Source organism: Bipolaris zeicola (assembly GCF_000523435.1).
Source record: "Bipolaris zeicola 26-R-13 unplaced genomic scaffold scaffold_122, whole genome shotgun sequence".
Classification (NCBI taxonomy): domain Eukaryota; kingdom Fungi; phylum Ascomycota; class Dothideomycetes; order Pleosporales; family Pleosporaceae; genus Bipolaris; species Bipolaris zeicola.
In genome coordinates, this window is record NW_006912171.1 from 32,033 (window position 1) to 53,342 (window position 21,310).

General features: G+C 49.8%; 7 protein-coding genes across 7 annotated transcripts; 4 read left to right on the forward strand and 3 right to left on the reverse strand.

Annotated features, from left to right (window-relative positions):
- Positions 1 to 188: 188 nt before the first annotated feature.
- Positions 189 to 807, reverse strand: COCCADRAFT_101030 (uncharacterized protein; the record flags this gene model as incomplete). Its single annotated transcript, XM_007715969.1, has 3 exons — positions 189 to 425; positions 483 to 659; positions 727 to 807. 3 exons carry the CDS (start codon positions 805 to 807, stop codon positions 189 to 191), a joined length of 495 nt encoding a protein of 164 aa, XP_007714159.1.
- A 2,168-nt stretch (positions 808 to 2,975) lies between these two features.
- Positions 2,976 to 4,976, reverse strand: COCCADRAFT_101005 (uncharacterized protein; the record flags this gene model as incomplete). The annotated part of the gene is made up of 1 exon (XM_007715970.1): positions 2,976 to 4,976. One exon carries the CDS (start codon positions 4,974 to 4,976, stop codon positions 2,976 to 2,978), a length of 2,001 nt encoding a protein of 666 aa, XP_007714160.1.
- A 671-nt stretch (positions 4,977 to 5,647) lies between these two features.
- On the forward strand, positions 5,648 to 6,052 carry COCCADRAFT_38375 (uncharacterized protein; the record flags this gene model as incomplete). Its single annotated transcript, XM_007715971.1, has 3 exons — positions 5,648 to 5,653; positions 5,706 to 5,746; positions 5,818 to 6,052. 3 exons carry the CDS (start codon positions 5,648 to 5,650, stop codon positions 6,050 to 6,052), a joined length of 282 nt encoding a protein of 93 aa, XP_007714161.1.
- A 262-nt stretch (positions 6,053 to 6,314) lies between these two features.
- Positions 6,315 to 9,578, reverse strand: COCCADRAFT_101043 (uncharacterized protein; the record flags this gene model as incomplete). Its single annotated transcript, XM_007715972.1, has 1 exon — positions 6,315 to 9,578. The coding sequence occupies one exon, from the start codon at positions 9,576 to 9,578 to the stop codon at positions 6,315 to 6,317; it is 3,264 nt and encodes a 1,087-aa protein (XP_007714162.1).
- A 3,287-nt stretch (positions 9,579 to 12,865) lies between these two features.
- On the forward strand, positions 12,866 to 14,356 carry COCCADRAFT_100984 (uncharacterized protein; the record flags this gene model as incomplete). Its single annotated transcript, XM_007715973.1, has 1 exon — positions 12,866 to 14,356. The coding sequence occupies one exon, from the start codon at positions 12,866 to 12,868 to the stop codon at positions 14,354 to 14,356; it is 1,491 nt and encodes a 496-aa protein (XP_007714163.1).
- A 224-nt stretch (positions 14,357 to 14,580) lies between these two features.
- On the forward strand, positions 14,581 to 14,799 carry COCCADRAFT_101010 (uncharacterized protein; the record flags this gene model as incomplete). Its single annotated transcript, XM_007715974.1, has 1 exon — positions 14,581 to 14,799. A coding segment is annotated over one exon (219 nt), but the record flags the coding sequence as incomplete, so codon positions are not given.
- A 2,470-nt stretch (positions 14,800 to 17,269) lies between these two features.
- On the forward strand, positions 17,270 to 19,393 carry COCCADRAFT_27760 (GMC oxidoreductase; the record flags this gene model as incomplete). Its single annotated transcript, XM_007715962.1, has 6 exons — positions 17,270 to 17,453; positions 17,521 to 17,554; positions 17,606 to 17,867; positions 17,919 to 18,045; positions 18,099 to 18,557; positions 18,609 to 19,393. The coding sequence occupies 6 exons, from the start codon at positions 17,270 to 17,272 to the stop codon at positions 19,391 to 19,393; spliced, it is 1,851 nt and encodes a 616-aa protein (XP_007714152.1).
- Positions 19,394 to 21,310: the final 1,917 nt, after the last annotated feature.

Sequence of the window (21,310 nt, forward strand, 5' to 3'; positions counted from 1 at the left end):
ACTCTTTTATCATTCAGGAAGTAGAAAAGAATAAAAAAATTGTATATCCTATGAAACTACATTCTCGTCTAGTCACAAAAAAAAAGACCTACCTCATCCACCGAAGAGAAAACATATACACAACTGCCAATGAGCCCCGAGAACATCTTTCCTCCTTTAACAACCAACCTTTTTACTCCCTCTCGAGCTTAAGACCACGTCACAACCGTCGATGGCTTACCAAGACTGATGCTATCATCCGGTGTAACAAGCTCATCACGCTTCTCCTTGCTCCACGTGATCTCCGTACTAGGCTTACCCAGCTCAATCGTATCCTCGGGCGTACCAACAGTGGTTGTGGACTCGCGCTTGCCCCAGGTAACGACCGTGTTGGCGTTACCCAAGTTGAAGCTATCCTTTGGCTTTTCAAACTCGACGCTGCGGGCCTTGCTCCAGATGATTTCCGAGTTGGGGGGCGTGAGCACGATGTCGTCGGGGTTGACGGGCGGCTCGTCGGTACGGGCTTTCTTGTCCTTGCTCCAGATGATTTCGGACGTGGGAGGCGAAATGTCGACGATGTCTGGGTTGGTGACTTCAGTGGCGACGCTCCTGCCCCAGGAGATTTCTGATGAGGGCTTGCCGAGCTCAATCGTGTTTGGGGGGTTGGTGATGGATAGGTTCTGGGCTTGGGTTAGTAACTGTGAAAGGGGGAAGCAGAAGGCTTGCTTCGCCTGGATGAGTACGTACGTCGGCTGATGGGACAGGCGCGGCGCTGCTCATGGCCACCAATATGCCTGCGGCGAGCATAGAGACTAGTCGGTACTGCATCTTTTCACTTTCCTTCTTTCTGTCTTTCTTTTCGCTTGACTGTCGTCTTTCTTGTTGGGTTGATGATTCAAACAAAGAGGGAAATCGAAGATCGAATTATTTTCACTGTCTGATTGCAAAGGGAAAAAAAAGGAGGGGTTTGTCTGTGGCTGGGACTGGTTTTATATAAATATATCAGATTGACTCTCGTGAGTGGCGAGTGATTGCAGCAGAAACATCGGACGCAATTTATGCACATGGTCTGAACCAAACTTTGCCCATCCCTCGTTATAGCGCAGCGTGTAGTACTTGACCGGGTGGGGCAGGTGAGGTGACTGCTGTGTTCGAGGCCATAGATACGAGATGCTTGCAATTTGGGTAAAGTACTCTATCCTTCCAGGTTCGGATTAGCGCGACAGAGAGACACGGGACCTGTTCAGCCAGAGTTTGACAGCCACACATATTGGGCGCCAAACTTTGCTGCCGCATGATGTGAGATCCGATGTTCCGAATGAAATTGTTCGCTCTTCCTCCTACACCAAAGGTTTGACGTTGATAGGCCCCGGCTTGTACCTGGAGTATAACTATTATAAGCAAACGAGCTTTCGAGGACGACAGCGTACATATTCTTCTTGACTCTTGCCTGTCCACGACAATCTTCCTGCAATATCGGACCATCTGGTATCGCTGTACTACATTCCTTCTGCATGGCTCGCAAGGTACCCTCGAATAACTAAACCCCCTAAACGTGCATGCGGTAGGGATGGATGCAGCAGCGTCGAATCCAAGTGACACGTCGTGCAGTGATTTCGCAACCCGATGTATCTTCAAGGTGGTATTCCTTCTGGCGCTACACAGCCGTTTCACTGCGCTAACCTCCAACCTTCAGCTTCGCTGTAGCCAATCCGTGTCCCAACCTGTGCGTTCAGCGTCAAACGGCTCGCATTCAATACTGCTAGTGCCAACCGTTCTCCGGCGCGAACGATAGCGCAGAATGTTCCCTCTTCATCTATTATCGGCACAGTGCGGAGAGGTGTCGCTCCTCCGGCTGCGAAGCAGAATCGTCTTGGTACACACGCCATCTGTCGTGTCCCTTGACATCCAAAGGTGGCTGATCTTTAGATTTGAAAATGTCTTGGGTGCAAACTAGATCCTGATGCCGAGCCGTTCTGGAAGCAAAAAGAATATTGATGCATTCTGAATTCTAGACCCAGATTGCGCAAATGCATATGGACTCCACGGGGTGAATGCGCTCCTGCTCAGCAGGATGCGTGGTGATATGCAGGGAAACACCGAGAGGTCTAGATCCAAAGACAGCAAGAAAATCCGGGGAAAGGAATACTTGGCTGTATAACGGCTATGAGAGTGGTGCGCACTGGCCAAGACCAGTAATCCCAGTTCACTATCAGTGTGACTGATACAGTCTCCTTGTAGTACATGTTCAGCTGTCCTTGGCTGCAGATGCAGGTGATTAGATTGAATCTGCGCGATCCAGTTAAGCGAGCATCTGAGCCCATTTGTGCGTGGTCGACGCCAATGTTGCAAGAGAGACGTAACTTGACGCAAGACTTTCGATAGCTTCGGCTGAACGTCAGGTCGTCGATTTCGGATACGATGTGCCAAGGGGTTTTGGAAAGCTTGGTGCTTGAGTGTCAGCCATGCGTTTTGGGCGACATTGTGGCAACAGCGGCAGAGGACGTCGATCCAATAGAAACAACGATAGCAGTCCCAAGTTATTTCTTGCTGATGCAAAGCCTTGACCATGCTCACTAAGTGTTCCTGACCTCGGTGATGAAGTTGTGGAAGTGGGACTGTAAATTGTGGTGCAGCGTGGGTAATCTAAATAGACAATCAGGGACAAGCATGTCCTCGGCAAGATAGCAATCGGGTGACATCTGCGGGATGGTATCCGCAAACGTTTATTCGGCTTTCCACCGTTATTAGGTGTAAGTTAAGGGATCAACATTGCTCGCATGGCGAGCAGATGTGGGAATGTATTCGCTGATTGAGACTGTGCAAGCAGCAATAGGTTATTGCAGTGATAGGGATATGGACGACTTTTCGAAGAGAAAAAAAACCATAGTTCACATTGTCGCGTACATACTCAGAGTCACCGTAAAACGCCGGCCCAATGCTCTGATATGCACAGTGGTATAAACATATGTAATGTACAGAGAGCCATAGAGATCTCATGGCTCTGGCTCTTTTGGCCTCACGCCGAACTCATGTTCGACCCAAGATGCCCATGCTTCTTTGGTATCGGCCGTATTATGCTCAATATCTCCGAAAGTATCGAACTCGTCTTGTGAGAGCGCTGCGTCATCAGTATCGATCACATCTGGCGCGACCTCTGGCCCAGAGGGTTTGGCGTCCTGGACATATTGCGACACAGCAATCATGACATTATCGGCAACCCAAGCCGGAGCCAAATATTCGTTCTTGCGCTTTGCTAAGCTCGTCGTTCGTGTAGCCGCATCAATGATGAGCTTGCGATCAAACCCTCCCCTGGCTAGATCGTTCAAGATCTGATTGAAGGCAACGGTGTTGCCAGTGATGGAACACAAGCTGAGCATGTGACTGTACGCTTTCGCCATATCGTGATGCTTCACGCGTGTCTTGATACCGTTGATCTCTTCCCACACGTATAAGCCACCTTCCCAATCAGCTCGGCGTACACAATCGCCCAACAATCTGGTTAGTCCTCGCACGTCAAGACCCCAGCCATCTGCCTTCATCTCGTAATAGATGTCTAGAGCTCGATCAAAACCAGCAAACTTGATGACACCACCTATGAGCGCACCAAACACCATGGGCGTTGGATGAACCTTTTGAAGAACCTTTTCTGGGCTGACGCGGATGAGGCGATCTTGGCTGGCCTCATTAATGCTGACATCTGGATTTGCAAGCATGAGGGCATCTTCCAAGCCCCTCATCTTGGCTACAAAGCGTGAGAAGCTGGCAGCTGCTGAGTGTCCTCCTAGCGTGTAATGATCCAGAATCTCGCGACAGGTGATCTCATTAGGTCGTATCTTGTTGGCGTAAAGTGCAGGTATGACGCGCTCAACTAGCTCCCTGCGACGCCAGCGTCTAAAGCCTACCAGCAGGGTATTGAATGTCTGCAGATCCGGAGAAGCGGAGGAAATGAGGAGATTGTGGCATATTCTTGCGACAGCGAGGGCCGCCTTCCGATCGTTGCCGCGGGGTGTTTCGCGAAGCAAGGTTTTGAGACCATCATTCAACTGCTTTGTAATGCCATAAAAGTCGCCATCGGCGTCCTGGTGATAGCTCGGAATTGCTAGGGGATTGACCCGGATGCGGGCAGTTGCAAAGTCTTCGGCAGGACTGTCTACACGAGTCTTGTAGAGTTTCTCAAGTGCATCTAAAATCTCTAAACGTGCTTCTTTGCGTTCGACTTCGGTCATGCTAACAACTTTTAGGATCTGTGGTGCCAGCTTGTTCAATTCGTCACTCGCAGTGTTCAAAAAGCGGAAAACACTAGCTTGGTGTAGCAATTCATGGATAAGAACTGCAATGGAAAGCTCCTGTATGGCCAGCTTCTTCCGAGTATGCCGTCTCCGCATGGCGTTCAGACGCAAGGCATCTGGTGCCCATAGTGACTGAGGCGGAAGGTTGTAGCGCACGAGATCCGGGCCTGTATTTGCCGGCCATTCGAGCAGCTGGGCGCCGGGGAATCTCGAATCAAAGCGTAAGTCATCCCATGCCATGTCTGCATAATCGCGAATCTGTGACTCAACCTCTTGCGTCTGCAAGACTTGATCTTCAACAAGGTCCATGCCTATGGTCCTCTGCACAGCAGCCCAGTCAAGATCTTGAGGGAGGTCGTCAAATGACAGGCCACAGATTTCAGAATGCTCGTAGGGGTGAGCACTCGTCACGTTTGGCTTCGTGTCTCTGTCGACTGGACTCTGAGCATCGATGGGCTCGTTCAGTTTGTCGAATACCTGCTCCCATTGCGTGTTCCTGGCCGCTTTGGCCTTTGCATCAACAGTCAGCCCTGCGGCAAAAATGGCTGTGTATAGGAAAGTTGATGTGGGTGTTCCGGGTGTAGACCACGAGCGACGAAAGGGCGCTGGACTGTTTGTGCGTGCGCGGACGACTGTGTTGGAGGCGCATGACATGCACCTGCAGGATCCCGGGTTTACTGTTGCCCGGGACCAAATTGCTAGCATTGCTACCGGAGCATGCTGTGCGAAGAGTGGAGGGGCGACGAGAGAGCAGGTCGCGGGTAGGAGGGCGAGACGACGCACGGTGGTAGGCGCAATGGTGCAATTGGTGGCAGATGCCTAGGGGATATGAATAAGGCGTAAGAGAGCAGGCGTGATAGTCGGTCGAAGGTGCAATGGCGGGTTGGCTGAGTAGTAGAAAGCAGTGGGACGATGGGAATATGACGATAAAATCTTAGCGCACCCGCTGCTAGTTTGCGGCTCTGGAGTCTGAGCTGGACGCGGCAAGGAAACACGCAGGACCGGACCAGACAAGACGGATCATGGTTGTGTCTACGAAAATCAATGCATATGATGTAACAGCTTCAAGATCCAGGTACCGCTCTATTCGTGCATACTGAGAGGCTCCTATGTATGTCCTCGCACTATGTACTAGATAAATACATAAGAGTACATAGTCCTGGCCCCAAGCCCGTTCCATGCCTTCCCCGCGGTGAGAGACCCACCAACCAGCCAATCGGCATTACCTTTTGCCGACAACTTTCCAAAGCTGCAGAGCGCGACCATTACTGCATACCCTCTCACCCAACACCTCACCACCAATCGACCTCGGCGTCGCATTCCCCTACCTTCCCGCCTTTCCCCGCGCCAAAAAGGCTTCCTCCCGAGTCGCAGATATGGCGGTATGCGGTTCCTGATTCTGCTACACTCTTGCGCATGGCTAACGACTTACAGGCAGTCGCACCTTTCAACCCCCGACCTCTCCTCCAGAGCTTGTACGTCGCGTCTTCTCCAAGAAGCCCACCTTCACTGCGACCTACGCGAGACTCCGACTGACCCATCACAGAGTCGACAAGGACATTGTTGTTCGGTTAAAGTGGGGCGAGACCGAGTACAAGGGTAGACTGGTCTCGGTCGACCTGTACATGAACATCCAGTTGTCCAACACGGAAGAGTTCGTAAACGGCGTCAGCTCAGGCACGCTCGGACAGGTGCTTATACGGTGCAACAACGTGCTCTGGATTGGCAAGGCCGAAGAGGTGGAACCAAAGACTGGCAAAGACACGGCAATGAGTGGCTGAGACTGCCAAACAAACGACGACACGACGCGCGCCACGTCTTGAAATGGCGACACAATTGGGCGCTCACCCGAGAGCATCCTGGCGTTGGACGGGCGAGCTTATGATATATGCGGCTACACGACTGAGCCACCAGCGTGCTCTGGCCACCAAACAAACAAAAGATACCACGGCGCTACTCGACGTAGGCATGAGCTGGCCAACTCAGCAGACAGCCTCCAAAACGGAGCGTCTAGAATACCATCATCATTCAAGCCCTTCGGAGCTACTCTATCTCCTCTACCATCATCCTCTGTCCTCCCTTCTTGCCTTCTCCCGGTTGTATCTCAAGTCCTCTTAGGTTACCTTCCAGCCCGAGATTTCCATCGAGATTTAATTCCTTTTCTCGTACTCTGTACAGCTGCTTCATTCTCAACGTCTCCAATCCCTCTACCACACTTGATGCATGATCTCGCACAAGCTCATCTGTGTCTTCATCCTTCACCCATTTGATCACTCGCTCTACTTCCTGCTGTTGCTTCAAGTTTAGTGCGACCGTATCCTCCTTCCCAGCCTCGATTGCCGCGTCAATGCCGCGTAGTAATCCCATGATAACAAGAACACCAGCACGCCGCAGCAAAGCCTTTGCATTCTCTTGCTCCATCCCGAGTATGAGCAATACCATCTGCAGCGATGCATCAATCAACGGCTGTCGCAGCACCTCGAGTCGGTGCTCCAACAGAGTTGACAGAACGCTGAGTGCAGAAGCGCGCATTCTAACATCTTCCTCGATTCCCGTTTCTTCCCACCCACTAACAATCTTGTGCAGAGCAGTGTACTCTGCTTGCTCTTGCGGGTCCGCGCCATCAGGCTCAAAAACATTCGGTATCGGACCACCCCAGGCTGCCTCGCCTTCCTCCTTCAACCCTCGCTTACTGTCTGCAACCTCATTTCGCATCGAAAGTGTCTGCACGCGTTGCCCTCGTCGACCTGATAACAATAGGCATGCTTCGGTAATTTGTTTTGCGCACTTATACATCATGCCATCATTCGCATGCGAGTCCCATAATGAATTGCCACCTGCAAAGGTATTGAGGACTTCACCAACCCGTAGTCTCAAGTCCAAAGCATTCCTCAGCTCCCTTTCCTTCTCGTTTGTCTGCTTCCCTCTTGCAAGTTTCAAAGATTGTTCATCGACATCCACGAATGCATCGACCAGGATCCCTACAACAGGCTTCGGTACTCGCGCTGCTAATGTGACGAGAACAGGTATTGCCGCTAGATGGACGTACGATTCGGGATCGGCCAATGAAGACGAAAGCAGGATATGTGTAAGAGATGGTATGTCGATGACTGTGAACGCAGCTGGGTTCTTAAGCATCGAGTGTATAGAGTTGAGAGCCCAGGTACGGTTCGGCGGGTCCGCTGACTGAAGTTCCTCGAGGCAGGTCCTTAGTGCAGCGCGGTGTTCTGCCAAGGGATCAACTGGCACATTTGTCGCAAGTCTGGCTTTAGTGGATGGAGAGTTAGTAGTAGTGGGAGCGATGAGCTGGAAAAGGATTGTAGAAGAATTGCTAATCATGGAGGGTATGGGCGATTGCGTTTGATCGCGATATTCCGACAGATATGCCAATGATGGCAAAAGTGCAAGCAACATTTCCTTGACTGAAGGCGTCTTCTGGAAATCGGGCGACGCCACCATTGTGTTCAAGATACTCAAGGCAAATGAAACCAGGTCCTCGTTTACAGCATCATCTTCATTTTTCTCCCCTGTTGTAGCCTGCTTTTGCACAATGTTGCCAAGCATGGCGCGTTGTGACATGCGTGACTTGCTTGCGTTGGACAAGGACTTCTTATGCTCCTCGACAAAATTCTCAATCAGCTGTCCCATGAGCTCAATGATGTGTTGTGGGCTCCTCGCGAAATGCTCTTGAAACTGCCTGGCTAGAGATTCAGACAACTTCGCATCTACTAATGCTGAGAGAGGATCGCCGATGAAATCTTCGTCTGTGAGGGACTTGGCTGCTGGCTTCGCTGGTTCAAGCCACCGCTTCGTTGTACTGAGAAAGACAGAGCTTGCGACATCTCCGGGGATACTCGCTTCCGACAAGAGAGAGACTAGCAGGTTGACCCGGTTGTCCAGGTCGCCAATTTGCCTAAGAACTCCCTCCATGCTTGCCGTATTGTTCTCAGACTGGCCCTTTGTGCGCCGCCGTATTTCAACACCACCTTCAGAGCCGGGTCCAAAGGTCCATGTAGTGTCCCCGTCCCAAAAGATGTGACGAGCCAAGTTGTCAATCTGCTTTGCATCGCAGGCCATTTCTACATATCGTGATATGATTGATTTTGGCAGCGCTGTCCACTCTTTGTCAAGCGAGGGTCTGCGTTTAGCATAGTTGAGAAGCGCCCATAGAGGAAGCAGCATTGGAGTGACGAGACGTTTGATCAGGCCAGCGTGAGAATATGAACATGTGATATTGTTGAGTTGGCGGAGTGCTGGTTTGAGATCACCTTCTCGTACGACAACGTCAGTTTTGCTGCCCTCTTCGAAATCTGAAATTTGTGTATTTTTCGGAGAGATTGCATGGAAGATGGGCTCCACGAAGATCTTCCATCCTATAGTACCTGGTGCTCCGGTCGTCTTTTTGCTGAGTATTCCACCCGCAATGATCTGGCCTGCTGCTCGGCTCAGTTCTTTTCCTTCGCAGCCGTTCAACAGGTGGAGCAGTTGAGGTGCAAGTCTTTCTATCCAATCATTTGGTGTAATACCGCTGGGTGGAAGTATAAGCAGCTTTGATGCCTGCGTGATAGCTTCTAGTGGAATTGGAATCTGAGATTGTGGGCCTGACGCACCCTCGGGAATGTGAGAGTTCTTGGAAAGGTACGAGAGCGCTAGGAACTCAATGGTATGTCGGACGCCTTGTTGCCGAAGTGGGACCATGGACAGCTCGATTGAAATGATGGGTTTTAGCCACTCAGGGAGAGGTTGCTGTAAAAAGGATGTCAATATCGGGAGAAGCCGCGATGTTGGAATCTCAATCATTATCTTTTTATAAATAGGCGAGAACTTGGATTTGGTGTCTTCAGACGAAAAGGGCGAGAAAGACAGTTCAGCAAGTGCGGATACGATGTCCGGAAGGATCCTCTGGGAGAGCAGTGGTTGTATACCGGAGCCCTTTTGCTCTAAAATTGGGAGGAGGCCTTCGATTACTACGGCCAGAGCATCCATATCGTGGTCAGGTGATGCGGTTACAATCGCAGTCAGGACCGAGCGTGGGCGCTGGCTAAAAGCCACTCCTGGCGATAACCGTGGTATGACACCAAGAAGGATGATGAGATCCAGGAGACCGTATACCACTCCTGCAAGAGATGCGTCATAAGGGGCGTTTGGGTCTGCGACTAGATCGGCAGCATTGATGTCTTGTAGGTGGGAAAGAGATTGCTGGATGAGCGAAGAGGTGGGCACATCGCCACTGTATTTGCGGCTTTTTTCAACGTATGGGCCGATGAAGTTGGCAGCGGAATCTACCGCGTCCTCGATTGCTCCCATGGTGAGTGGTTTCGCTTCGAGTCGACTGGTTGTAGTGCCAGTGCCACTTACTGGCGACGAGCTATCTTGTGGCTGTCGCACCGGGTGTAATTCTTGATAATCTTGTCAGATAAATTTCTCTTGCGACCACGGGATACCTGGTTTTATTTTGCACTTTGGACAGCAATTTTCAGCGTATGTGACTACAATGCAAAGATTGGTGAGCAGTCTCGGACGGTGATGGCAATGATTAGTAAGGGAAGAGAGTACGTAGTAGTCACGTGCTAACGCCACTTTGACGCGACCTCTTGGCATTGAGCAACGCGTCGTTCTCCTTTGTCCAGCGGGGTACCATTCCAACAACCAACACCTCAACTGCTCCATCACTACATGGCGTCCGTCTTCAATCAAAAGGCTGCTACACTCTATTGGAACACGACCGGACTTGGATTCTTACACACGCTCTTCAACCAGATCTGACCATGTCGATGATAGCGGGACGGCCGCGTAACGCCCTTCTCTGATCCGATTCCTTCTCTCAACTTGCAAGTATCACGCATGCCACTTTCCCCATAGTTCCCGACGCCTGTCTTCCATTTGGAATGCGGTTCGTCCGCGCCTCACCTACTTGCGCAATCGACACTCACCCGAGCCTCTTGGCATGGTCTCAGTGGGTTGCTTGCATGTCGGCTTGCGCGCCTCGCTGTTAGCATCGAGGTTGTGGGTGAGGGAGGTAGGCTCGGATCTTAACCCTATCCATCTATTGGCATTCGTTCCAGCCTTTGTGTTGGACGAAGAGCATCGCGGTCATGTCGCCGACCTTCCAATTAGCCCCTGCTAGACAGCTCACTTATGGACTAGTCAGGCTCGGCGCAAAAGGAAGAGTCGAGGTACGGGGGCGAACAGCTCAAAATGAGATGGCATGTGCCTGTCGGGGTGTTAAAGTTCTCATTCGAGAACCACGTCGGTATCTCATCCGTGCAACAGACTCTGGTCACAACAGATAGCTTCACGATGAAACAGCAATGGCAAGAGAAAGAGTAGTGATGGGAGATGTCCGTCACCCCGGCTGGGGACTGACGCTGGACTCTTGAATTCCGCTAGCACATGGGCTGCTCGTTTCTAAGACTCGTACCGAAGTTGCCACGCCAGGTCCCGACAATCACAACGTCCCCATCACGCATCAAGCAAGGAGCGAATAGGCAGAAGAAGAGCGCGGTTTGACTTTTGTCGAGCCTGACACACAGATGTATCAACCTGTTCTGGCTTCGGTCGGCGCTGAGATCCACTCGTCGGAAAGGCGAAAGCCCAGCGAGGTCTCTACGTCTCAGGCAGATATTATCACCATTGGCGAACCGCCCCGCTCCGGATCTGATGCCTTGCAGTTCATGTCTGATTGTTTTATGGATGGACGAGTGTTGGGCCAGGTTCGCAACGCTTGCACCGTGCGATAACTTGGATCGAGCAGGCTAGTAGTGCTTAGCGATGAAGATGTTCGTGCATCTCTCCTACAGGGATGAAAATCCCGATCATTTCTCTACCCTCTCACACTGTGTGCAACATCACGGAGCCTGTGTCACGATGCAAGTCATTAGACACTAGTCGCTCAACAGCGATATCTGACCAGTCGCGTTAATCGTCAACATGCATGTTTAGCGTGTGTGGGCATCGACGAGCGTGTGCCCGTTTGGTCGAACAGTGCTTTTGCCTGTTACGATCAGAAATACGGTTTTTGAGGATGTCCTTTGTCCGTATTGTAATGCCCTTCGTCACCAGTCGAATGGAAGCGTAGTGGCAACAAAGACTAGTCTCCGAGAGTCATGCAATCACAAACAGAGAGAAGCTTCCTGGCATAACAACCAGCGAAGATTGAGTCAAGAGAAGGCAGTTTCATGGCCGTTGTGTTATTCGATTAGGATCTTCTGATCGGCGAGTTTTGAATCATGAGGAAGATGGTCCTGCTGCAATGGAGCGAACCCAGCAGCCTTGAAGACGTGACGGCGTCTTCCCTGGAAGCACCATGGCTCTTGCGCTTTTTGTTTTGTGGGGTGTATATCGAATTCCATTGTGTGTTATGAGACTAATCTCAAGGCGACTAAGCGAAGAGAATGTCAACTGGTTATAGCAAAGCCGCAGGACACCGGAAGCCACATTGCATCACTTCTCATATCAGACTTCAGAGACGGGACCTCTCAAGAGTGAGGCTCAAGGTCTAGACCTGTCCGTCCCTGTCGCCTGGAGCAGCCTTGCAGGTCCCTTCGTTCTACCGACTTTGCTTTCTGGTCATCCTGTCACTCTCTTTCGCGATGTTGTCAGGTTTCTGCATGGGGTGGAACAGCGATACACCTTTCAAGGCGAAACTCAGCATAGCTATTGGTGTGGAAATAGAAGTGCGTAGTGAGGGGTATTGTGGGTGGTTCATTTGGCTGTCTTTCGAGACGGCCACTCTTTTTCACATAAGTCACCGATTTCCGGGAGCAAATACTACGCTAACTGTTGCAGGCTGAGGAACATGCGACTCCGTGTTCAGCTCCTCGTATTTCTGCAGACACCTGCAGCGGGTATACCCATTTCTTATGAGCGTCTGCAGCCAAGCGAGCTAGCACATATTAAGCCGGTGGAGCAACATTGCAAATGCAGAATACCAAGACGACTAGACATCTCATGCGATCCTTGGCCATCTGCTTTTGCTCTTTTTTCTTTCCAGTCTTCCAGATCTGTCTACAAGCAATCGATTCCAGGTTTTCAGCCACTGCTACCTCCGGCTTTCTCAACCTCTTACGAATACGAAAACCTGCTTTGAATGCTGTCGCTCGGGCTTGGATATTCTGCAAAGACAACTAGATTAGTGCACCTGACCAATCTCACGATATGACGGTACTCAAGTTCTGCCAATAGGAGGAGTGACGATTGGAATTGCGACAAAACGAGGATAGTTTCCCACTGCCCAACAATATTGGCACCACTGTATAATACAAGTTGTTCAATCTAGGTCCAAGCCACATTCAATGAACTGGTGCAGCTGTGTGTTCACGAAAACTCGATGACGAAGAAACCCCATGGTAGCCACGATGATCGGAATCTTCTAAGTTAGTCACTTGAATCCTACACAGCTTGTCTCACGATCCTCACGTTCATCATGGGCTATCTGGGTTGCCATTGACGTACGAGGATCACTTGCAGCATGGTTCATCATGACGAAGTTTGGCCGATGTCATTGAGTCATGACAACTCAGAACATTATAAGGTCATCGTGAGACATGAAGCAGTGACGACCTACTGAACAGGATCACTACTTCTGTATCAAAATGTTGTTATACATAGTATACGTTTCTTGTGCTTTTTTGCTGCCATTCTTTGTTCGAGCCGATACCTGCTCTACCATTACGGATCTTGGGGGCATCGATGTCAAATACTCTCTCGATTTAGCTTACATTGAAGAGCAGACGCAATACTGGTCGACGTCATGCTCGGCGCTTCTCCCTTCGTGCATCATTTTCCCCAAGACGGTAGAAGAGGTCTCGACAGTGATGAAGGTGCTTGCTAACACTACGGAGCCTTTCGCCATCAAGTCTGGAGGGCACAACCCGAACAACGGCTGGAGCAGTGTTGCCGGGGGACCCCTGATCTCCATGGATCGTTTTGATCAGGCCGTTTTGGATAGCAGCACTGGTATTGTCGACGTAGGTCCGGGCAATCGGCTAGACAGTATTTCTGCCAAGTTACAAGGCTCTGGGTGGACGTTTGTTGGCGGACGAATTGGCAACACTGGAGTTGGTGGTTTGGTCCTTGGCGGGGGACTTAGCTACATGTCGACACAATATGGATGGGCGGCTTCAAGTGTTCTAGAATACGAAATCGTTTTTGCAAACGGCACGATTGGTTACATCCGGAAAGACAACAACCCCGATCTGTTCATCGCACTCAAAGGAGGTGGCAACAACTTTGGTGTCGTAACAAACTACAAGTTACAAGCCCGCCGCCAGGGCAACGTATGGGGTGGCAATCTTGTTTACTTACGTACACCGAAGAAGGATGCAGAGCTACTTCAAGCTGTACGTGATTGGACCGAGTACAATGAGGACGACAAGGCAGCTGTCATTGTCACTGCTGAACGCACTAATGTCAACATCATCGACTCATGGATTCTATTCTTATTCTACGACGGCGCAACACCACCACCGGGACTTTTCAAAAACTTCACCGATGTCAACCCTCTTCTTGACACAACACGTACGCGAACATATGCCGACTTGATGGCATTTAGTAATTGGGTTGTACTCAAGGGTAGTGTTGTTGATATCGCCACTGAAACCATATCCATTCCTTCTCGCGCCAATGCAGTCGAGATTATGGAGGGTCTTCATAACCATTGGCGCAACATCTCTGGAACAACGCTCCTTGTGCCAGGCATAGTCGCATCCATCGCATGGCAGCCTTTCCCTAAACGCATCGCGCAAAAGGCTCGAGAGCTTAGTCCTGACCTGATCGATGCCGACGCAAGCGTTGACCGTATCATTATCGAAATGAATTACGCCTTTACGCCCAAAACGCTGTATGACAGCATGGCTGACACTATGGAAGCCACGTACACGGGCATTCGCAATAGAGTGTTGGCATGGCAAGCAGATGGAAAGTTGCCAGACGCTTATTTACCTGTTTTTATGAACTATGGATTCTATCGCCAAGATTACTTTGGCAGGTTGAGGCCGCAGAGTCGTGCGCTGGCGAAGAGGGTTGCGGATGCTGTCGATCCAAAAGGTTTGTTCCGGTCGCGAACCGGAGGGTGGAAGCCTTGATATAGGGCGCATTGGAATGGAAAGCGTTTTCTGATCGTGAGTTGGGTACCACGTCATGTACTGATGTGTGTAGAGGCGAGTCAACAAAATGATTAGTGCTGTAGTATCAAGCTGAAACTGCAAAACATCTTGAGCTCTTCAATATTTGTTCTTGATTAACAACCCACCGCACCGGACGTGATACACAACGACCAGGTACTTGGGAAAGTACAGATAAGACAGGCCTGTTGAAATCATCTTTGGCAGGCTGCGCACCGACCCCACCATGCTGGGTTCCGTTGGGCTTTCTGGTGACCGCGAACTCTAAACCAAAGACTCGCTCCTTGTCATATTCACCTTTGTGGGATATCTACGTAGTACTCGTTGATTCGTGTATTAGATCGACTGACAAAACCACGGTTCGGTTAGAGAAACTTCCAGACCGCGTTCGAACACGAGCATGATGACATGCAGCAAGGGAAACGATTCGGCAGTTGAGAAGGCACTAGCAATCAAACCTAAATATTGCGCGCAGTAGTTGATTGACATAGCCACACGGCTGGGTGCTTAATGTTTCTCAGTCCTGTCCGAAATAACGCCGTTCGCTAGCCAAGTGTTGAAACGGAGTTGTGCCTGTTTCAGGTGAAATGTTGTAAAGCCATTTGCGTCATCGCTTCAACCAGATGCGCGGCTAGTACCAATGCTGGAGTACATACTTACATGAAGGGATGTATACTACATGTACACGCGTGATCAGCCAATGCAGTGAGGATGAGGCCCCACTTGGATTTTCTTCGTACAAGGTACTCGGAGAAAATATGTGTAGACGATTAAGATGTGGGGAATCGAAGCTCTGAGCGCCTGACCAGGACTGGCGATGCATCCACAGTTGGAAGGGGACAAAGCATGAAGATTTGGGCATCGTGCACAAAAAGAAGCTGATTACTCTTTGCCCCGCTATCTACGTGAATCTCTGCAATGTGCCTGACAACGTTTCTTACTGTGGCGGCAGGTACCCGGGTCAGCAACTGGGATGAAACCACAGACGATCATGTTTGAGAACACGAAAGTCTCTTTTTAAGGTGCCACAACTTGAGGTGAGCAGGTTCGACCAGGTCATAAGATATCAACGTCACTTGCTTATCCAACGGCATCCAGTCGACACAGTTCACGAGTGAGAAACGAACAAAGTTTCTCAAGGACAAATCAACGGACGATTGATGGCTTTCCTGGCAGACTCATTATCTTGAATACCATAATCGCTAACACGTAAGGGGACACTATGAACAGCTGACATTCGACTCGCGTACTCAGTGCGTCATAAGTCGAGCGTGGTGGCGTTATCTCCAGGATCTCGTAAACGGCAACGGGAACTAGAACAAGTCGCGCGCATCTAAACGCCCTGCGCCCTCCGCATGCTCGGGCTATCGGCCACGAGGGTCGATACTTAAATTTCCCCACATCTTTCGGACATGTGCTAGCGCCATTTCGGCCATTAGCCTTTTTTCGTGCGCTTCAGAGATGACGCATTCCTTTCGCGTCGTAGTGCTTACATCAATATGAACATCCAGCGAAAATACTATAGCATAAACGGGTATCCGCAGGAATTTTTTTGGAGGATGCCGAACATCTCGCTTAAAAGATGCTTTCGATGATTTGTCGAAAAGGAGTAACATGGCCGCCACGGGTGAATTTGCAAAGCTTACGTTTGCACGGTAACCACAATAATCCCTCAGCGTCTCGGTCTTGTGTCTTCAATCAACCCCAGATAACGGTGTTCTGCTATCGAGCAGTATATGGCCCAATGTCGGCACTTCTTCTTATTCGGCAGCGTGTCGGGAGAAAATAAACAATGGAGACAGTAAACTTGGCGATACACGACCAAGCACCCATGACCAGGATACGTGTCTGCACGCAGGCAGTTTGACTCTTCCCCTTGTACCTCGTCATCCCACACCCATCCCATAAACAAAGCTCGTTCCACCTACTTATGAGTAAGTTGTGTAATCGACACTCAAAGGTCGGCTAGATATGTTGCTTAATGCTTAGTTGTTAGCCATCTTGTGTGTTCCGGTATTTACTTAGTGTTATTGCGTTATATGTAAGAAGATTTGTAGTCGAGAGCTCGGACATGATAGCGACCTCATACGTAGTATGAATACCTAATGGGGACTATGTCGAGTGTCCTTCAACTGTCGTAATCACCTTGGTAAGCATTATCAATACTGGTGTCTTGGACTTCATCGCGGGTCTTCCCGGCTTTTAAGCTAATGTTGCCACTCCCCATGTACGTATCCTCTGGGCTGTGTATTGCCGCATTGTCTGCACGCGAAGCGGTCTGTGCTTGATCTGTGGCTTCCATCCATCACTAGTCTGCTGTTGAACCTTTTGCGTCATTTGTCGCTTGTTCTCGTCGGGTTAAACGAAGGCTGATATAAGTGAGGACTACATGGGGGTTCATTAATGAGGCATGCTCGAGGTCCATGCTTTGTTTAGCCGCCATGGCGTGCTGGGAAAGGGGAAAAACATGGAGAAGACCTCATTGCGGGGTGTGGACAAGAAGGAATCGCCATTAGCGAGGGGCGCGGGTAATCGTTGGATCATTCTGTGTTACTGAAATTTCCCATTGTGGTAAACATCCTTGCTTTATGCAGCGGGAAAGTAGCCTGTTGGTGAGGAAAAGGGGTCCACATGCGCCGCCTTCACACGCGCATGATGTTCGCTGGAATGGCTCCGACAATATTTATGCGAAACTAGCCAGGTTGCGCGCAGGTACCGGCCAACTGAGTAAAACATCGGCAATTGTAGGTGAACCGCACAGCCATGTAGTCGTCATGTTCTTAGCATTCTCTTCAGTGTACATAATGGGGTTCTAGGTGCGTACGAACGTTGTCATTCAACTGTCAATTCGCTCTTTTTGCGCACGTTCTCATCATGCCTTCGCCGCTCAGCATCGGACTGACGGTCGCACTTTCTGCGACTGGTGTTCTCGCACATCCACTTTTCAACGGCAAGCTCATTTCCAGGGCAGAGGATCTTCTTCCCGAATATGATTATGTTGTTGTAGGCGCCGGTGCGTCGGGCCTTACCGTTGCCAATCGACTATCCGAAGATCAGAGTATGTCACTCTCCTAACAAATACGAGATATTTTTGATAGTAGATGATTAACGCTGCTCTGCAATAGATGTAAAGGTGTTGATTATCGAGGCCGGCCAATTGTAGGTTGTATCAAACCCGTATCGCCAGCGACACGCTAACCCAACCGCTAGCGACCAAGACGAGCCTTTCGTGACGATTCCAGGCCTTGCTGGTGGCGCCGTCGGAACCAAATATGATTGGAACCTCACGTACAGCGCAAATCCCCAGGTCAATAATCGCTCTGTTCCTATTCCTCTAGGCAAAGTCGTTGGCGGATCGACTAAGCTTAACCGCATGGTCTTCGATCGTGGTTCGCAATCTGATTACGATACATGGGAGGCCTTGGGAAACAAAGGATGGAACTTCCAAAGCATCCTGTCTGGTTTCATCAAGGTACATATTGTTTTGCTTGCAGCCTCATTGATGACTCTAACTGGTTGTCAGTCAGAGACGTTTACACCACCAACGGCCGCAATCCAGGCAGAGTACAACATCAAGTATAACTCCAACAACTACGGCACCAAGGGTTACATCCAATCGACTTTCTCTCCCTTTTTCTGGCCCACCACCAGTAAGTTCTGCAAATGAAAATGGATTGCCTGACTTCTATTAACACGTACCAAGAAAACTTCGTCAACGCTGCGAAAGCACTTGGCATTCCGATCAATGACCAAGCTACAGGAAAGGCATTTGGTGGTTACTTCTGCCCGCACAACCTGGACTCCAAGACCGCGACGCGTTCTTCCGCAGAAGAAGCCTACTATGCATCTGCACAGAAGCGCTCCAATTTCCACCTCCTACCCAGCCACCAGGTGACGCAAATACTCACAAAAAAGGTAAATGGTGTGCCCAAAGTAACCGGTGTCAAGTTTGCCGCTTCCGCTGGTGCGGCAAGCCAACAAACAAAAGTTAACAAAGAGGCTATCCTTGCCGCTGGGACACTGCACACACCTCAGTTGTTGCAATTGTCCGGTATTGGCGACCCTTCTCACCTTGCTTCTATCAATGTATCAACTGTTGTGGACCTCCCCGCGGTTGGACATAACCTCCACGACCACGTGTCCCTTTTCGTGCTCAACCAATGTGAGCAAAGCATTTCTTTCCTTGACAGACCTAATGCTGATGAGTATAAAGTAAACACGACGATTCCTACTGCCGGTGCTCTGCAATCGAACGCTACGTTCGCTGCTGAAGCTCGGAAGCAGTACGACGACTCAAGATCTGGTCCTTTGACTAGCCCAACTGGAGACTTTCTTCTCTTCCTTCCTCTCTCAACTTACTCCAACGCCACAAAAGCCATCCTATCCCAAGCTATTGCAGCTGGACCATCTGCCTCGCTTCCAAAGGATGTTCCCGCCGAAGTCGCGCGCGGTTACGAAGCACAGTTTGCAGCTCTTAACAAGAAGCTCGAGGCTACAGATGCAGCCTTCCTAGAGATCATCTGGGCAGACGGTCCTGCGGTAGTTGGGCTACAGCATCCGTACTCGCGTGGGCATGTCAAGGCGGCTTCTTCCAGCATCTTCGACGCTCCTATCGCCGATGTGGGCTTCCTGCGAAATGAAGTGGATATCACTCTCCTACGTGAAGGCCTCCGTTTTGCCCGGAAGCTCTACGCTACATCAGCAATCGCGTCGCTCAACCCAACTGAAATTATTCCCGGTCCAAGCGTCTCAGAAGACAAGGATATTGACTCTTGGATCCGCGGCGCTGCATCAACGCTATTCCACCCTGCAGGCACATGCAAAATGGGTCCCAGAGATCAAGGAGGTGTCGTAGATCAGCATCTTCATGTGTACGGCGTGCAAGGCTTGAGAGTCGTGGATGCGAGCGCCATACCCATGTTGCCAGCTGCCCACACTATGACTACCGTTTATTCAATTGCCGAAAAAGCTGCCGGCATAATCAAAGCAGGCTTCTAAACGGGTACATTGGTAGATATACATCGCAACCAGACCGGAAAGCTTAGCGCGCTCGATTAACTGCATTTCTTTGTAAATATAAACATGTAACAGTCCTCTCAAGGGATGATGTTATGGACTTCCTACAGTAGTGCAGATTTAGAGCTATTGTCCTATTTCCAAGTTCGTCTCCGTTTTATTGAAAGTGTTTGGCCTAATGGTAACATCGATGAATGATGCCCTGCGCCAATACGAACATGTAGACCGCTGAGGGATGCGTGCTCCCGCAAGACATGACAGGTGTGATCTTATGTCCACAAGACATGGCCTGTGAGCCTCCCCATGAGGCTCTTATTATCGCTGTGAGAGTAATTTTGGGAGCTGCTCAACGCTTGTTCGAGTAGCAGGATGGTTGCATATCTTCGGAAAATCTTCCAATGACTCCGTGAGTGTGTCAGGGTTGGGCTTTGAAGATGTTTAATACCTTGTTCGTGGGATTTAGTGACCTGAGTCAGCGCTATCATATGTGTGCTATCAGACACAGTATGATCACTGGATTTCCTTGCCCGTCTAGACTTCTTGCGTGGACTTCATGAGGGGTATCATATGAATACTCAACGCGTCACACCTGAATCAAACATGCGCGATGACTTTAGAATTCAGTTTAAGAGAAAATTCACCCGTTGTAAATTTCTTCCTAGAATCTCTCCACCTGGCCGAATATGAAGTTTAGTTATACAGCCAACAAATTTGCACACAATAAATTTGAGAGCAGTGGAGCAAGACATGCGTCCAAGCATGCAATTTCTGGAAAATTGTTATTTAGAGGCACCATAATGGAGAGGACTGCGATGGAATCTCTGCGATGAATGCGTTATCGAAGATAGCGAAGCTAGAGTCCTCGCGAGGCGTATGCGAATGCTCCATAACTATGGGCTTGATATATGTCTTATGCACCAATTTGACTACATTTTGATTTGATTATAGACACCCGGGAGAGATGGTTCAGTCAAGGACTTGGCCGTTGTAGTGTCCAGTTGCTATGGGTGATAGCATCGCACATGCAGAGCATCCTCGAGCTTCGAGCTTCAAGCGATTGAACTCATTAAGGCGATGACCGATGAGTACAACGAACATGATGGGGTACAGGGTTATAATCGAAGATAGTCCGGCCAGGAATGGATCTTATGCGCTGGAATAGTACTGCGCATGATGTCTGTGAAACGTTGCTGTGAACGGAGTGCGATTATTTCGATGCATCGACTGAAGAGTCACGAACAAAGACCTACTCAGCTTCAGAGGCTTTGTCTGTACGCTGACAAATTAAAGCGGTTGTGTCATCGTACTTGGTGCGAAAATGCGGATGTCACTGGAGGGTGGGATAAGTCGTATCAGCGCGGGCCGATCTTATTTTCCCCACCCCCATGATTCATCCTTCACCGTGTGAGGCCGATTGGCCCAGAGTTTCTTACCATTCGAATTGTATTGTGTGAGGAGCCAATCGGAGTTGACGTGAGGTTATGAACTTGATTGAAAGCTATTGAAATACAATACGTTATAGGTCGATTTAACAATGTTGGAAATTTCATCTACCGTGCATGGCCACTGCTGCATTGGCAAGAAACGACCATTTTACAAAAGCATCGGCGGATACGCAAAAAGCTTATGAAATTCTGTATTTGGACACTAACGATTTTGGGTCTGATGTTTCATCATTTTTCCACTTTCATGTTCGTGGTTGTCATCTTCCCAACTTCTTACTACCCTTGCCCCTGTGTTTATTAGAGCATTTCGAAATAAGCACTTGTGGAAAGCAAGAAGAAGAATTGGTAGAGAATTCTTAGGATTTCTTAGCCAACCTCAACTATGAGCATGTCAAGAGAGTGGGTAACGCTCATTCTCGGGGGTCAGATTATTCGTAGTATCCCAGCATGTATT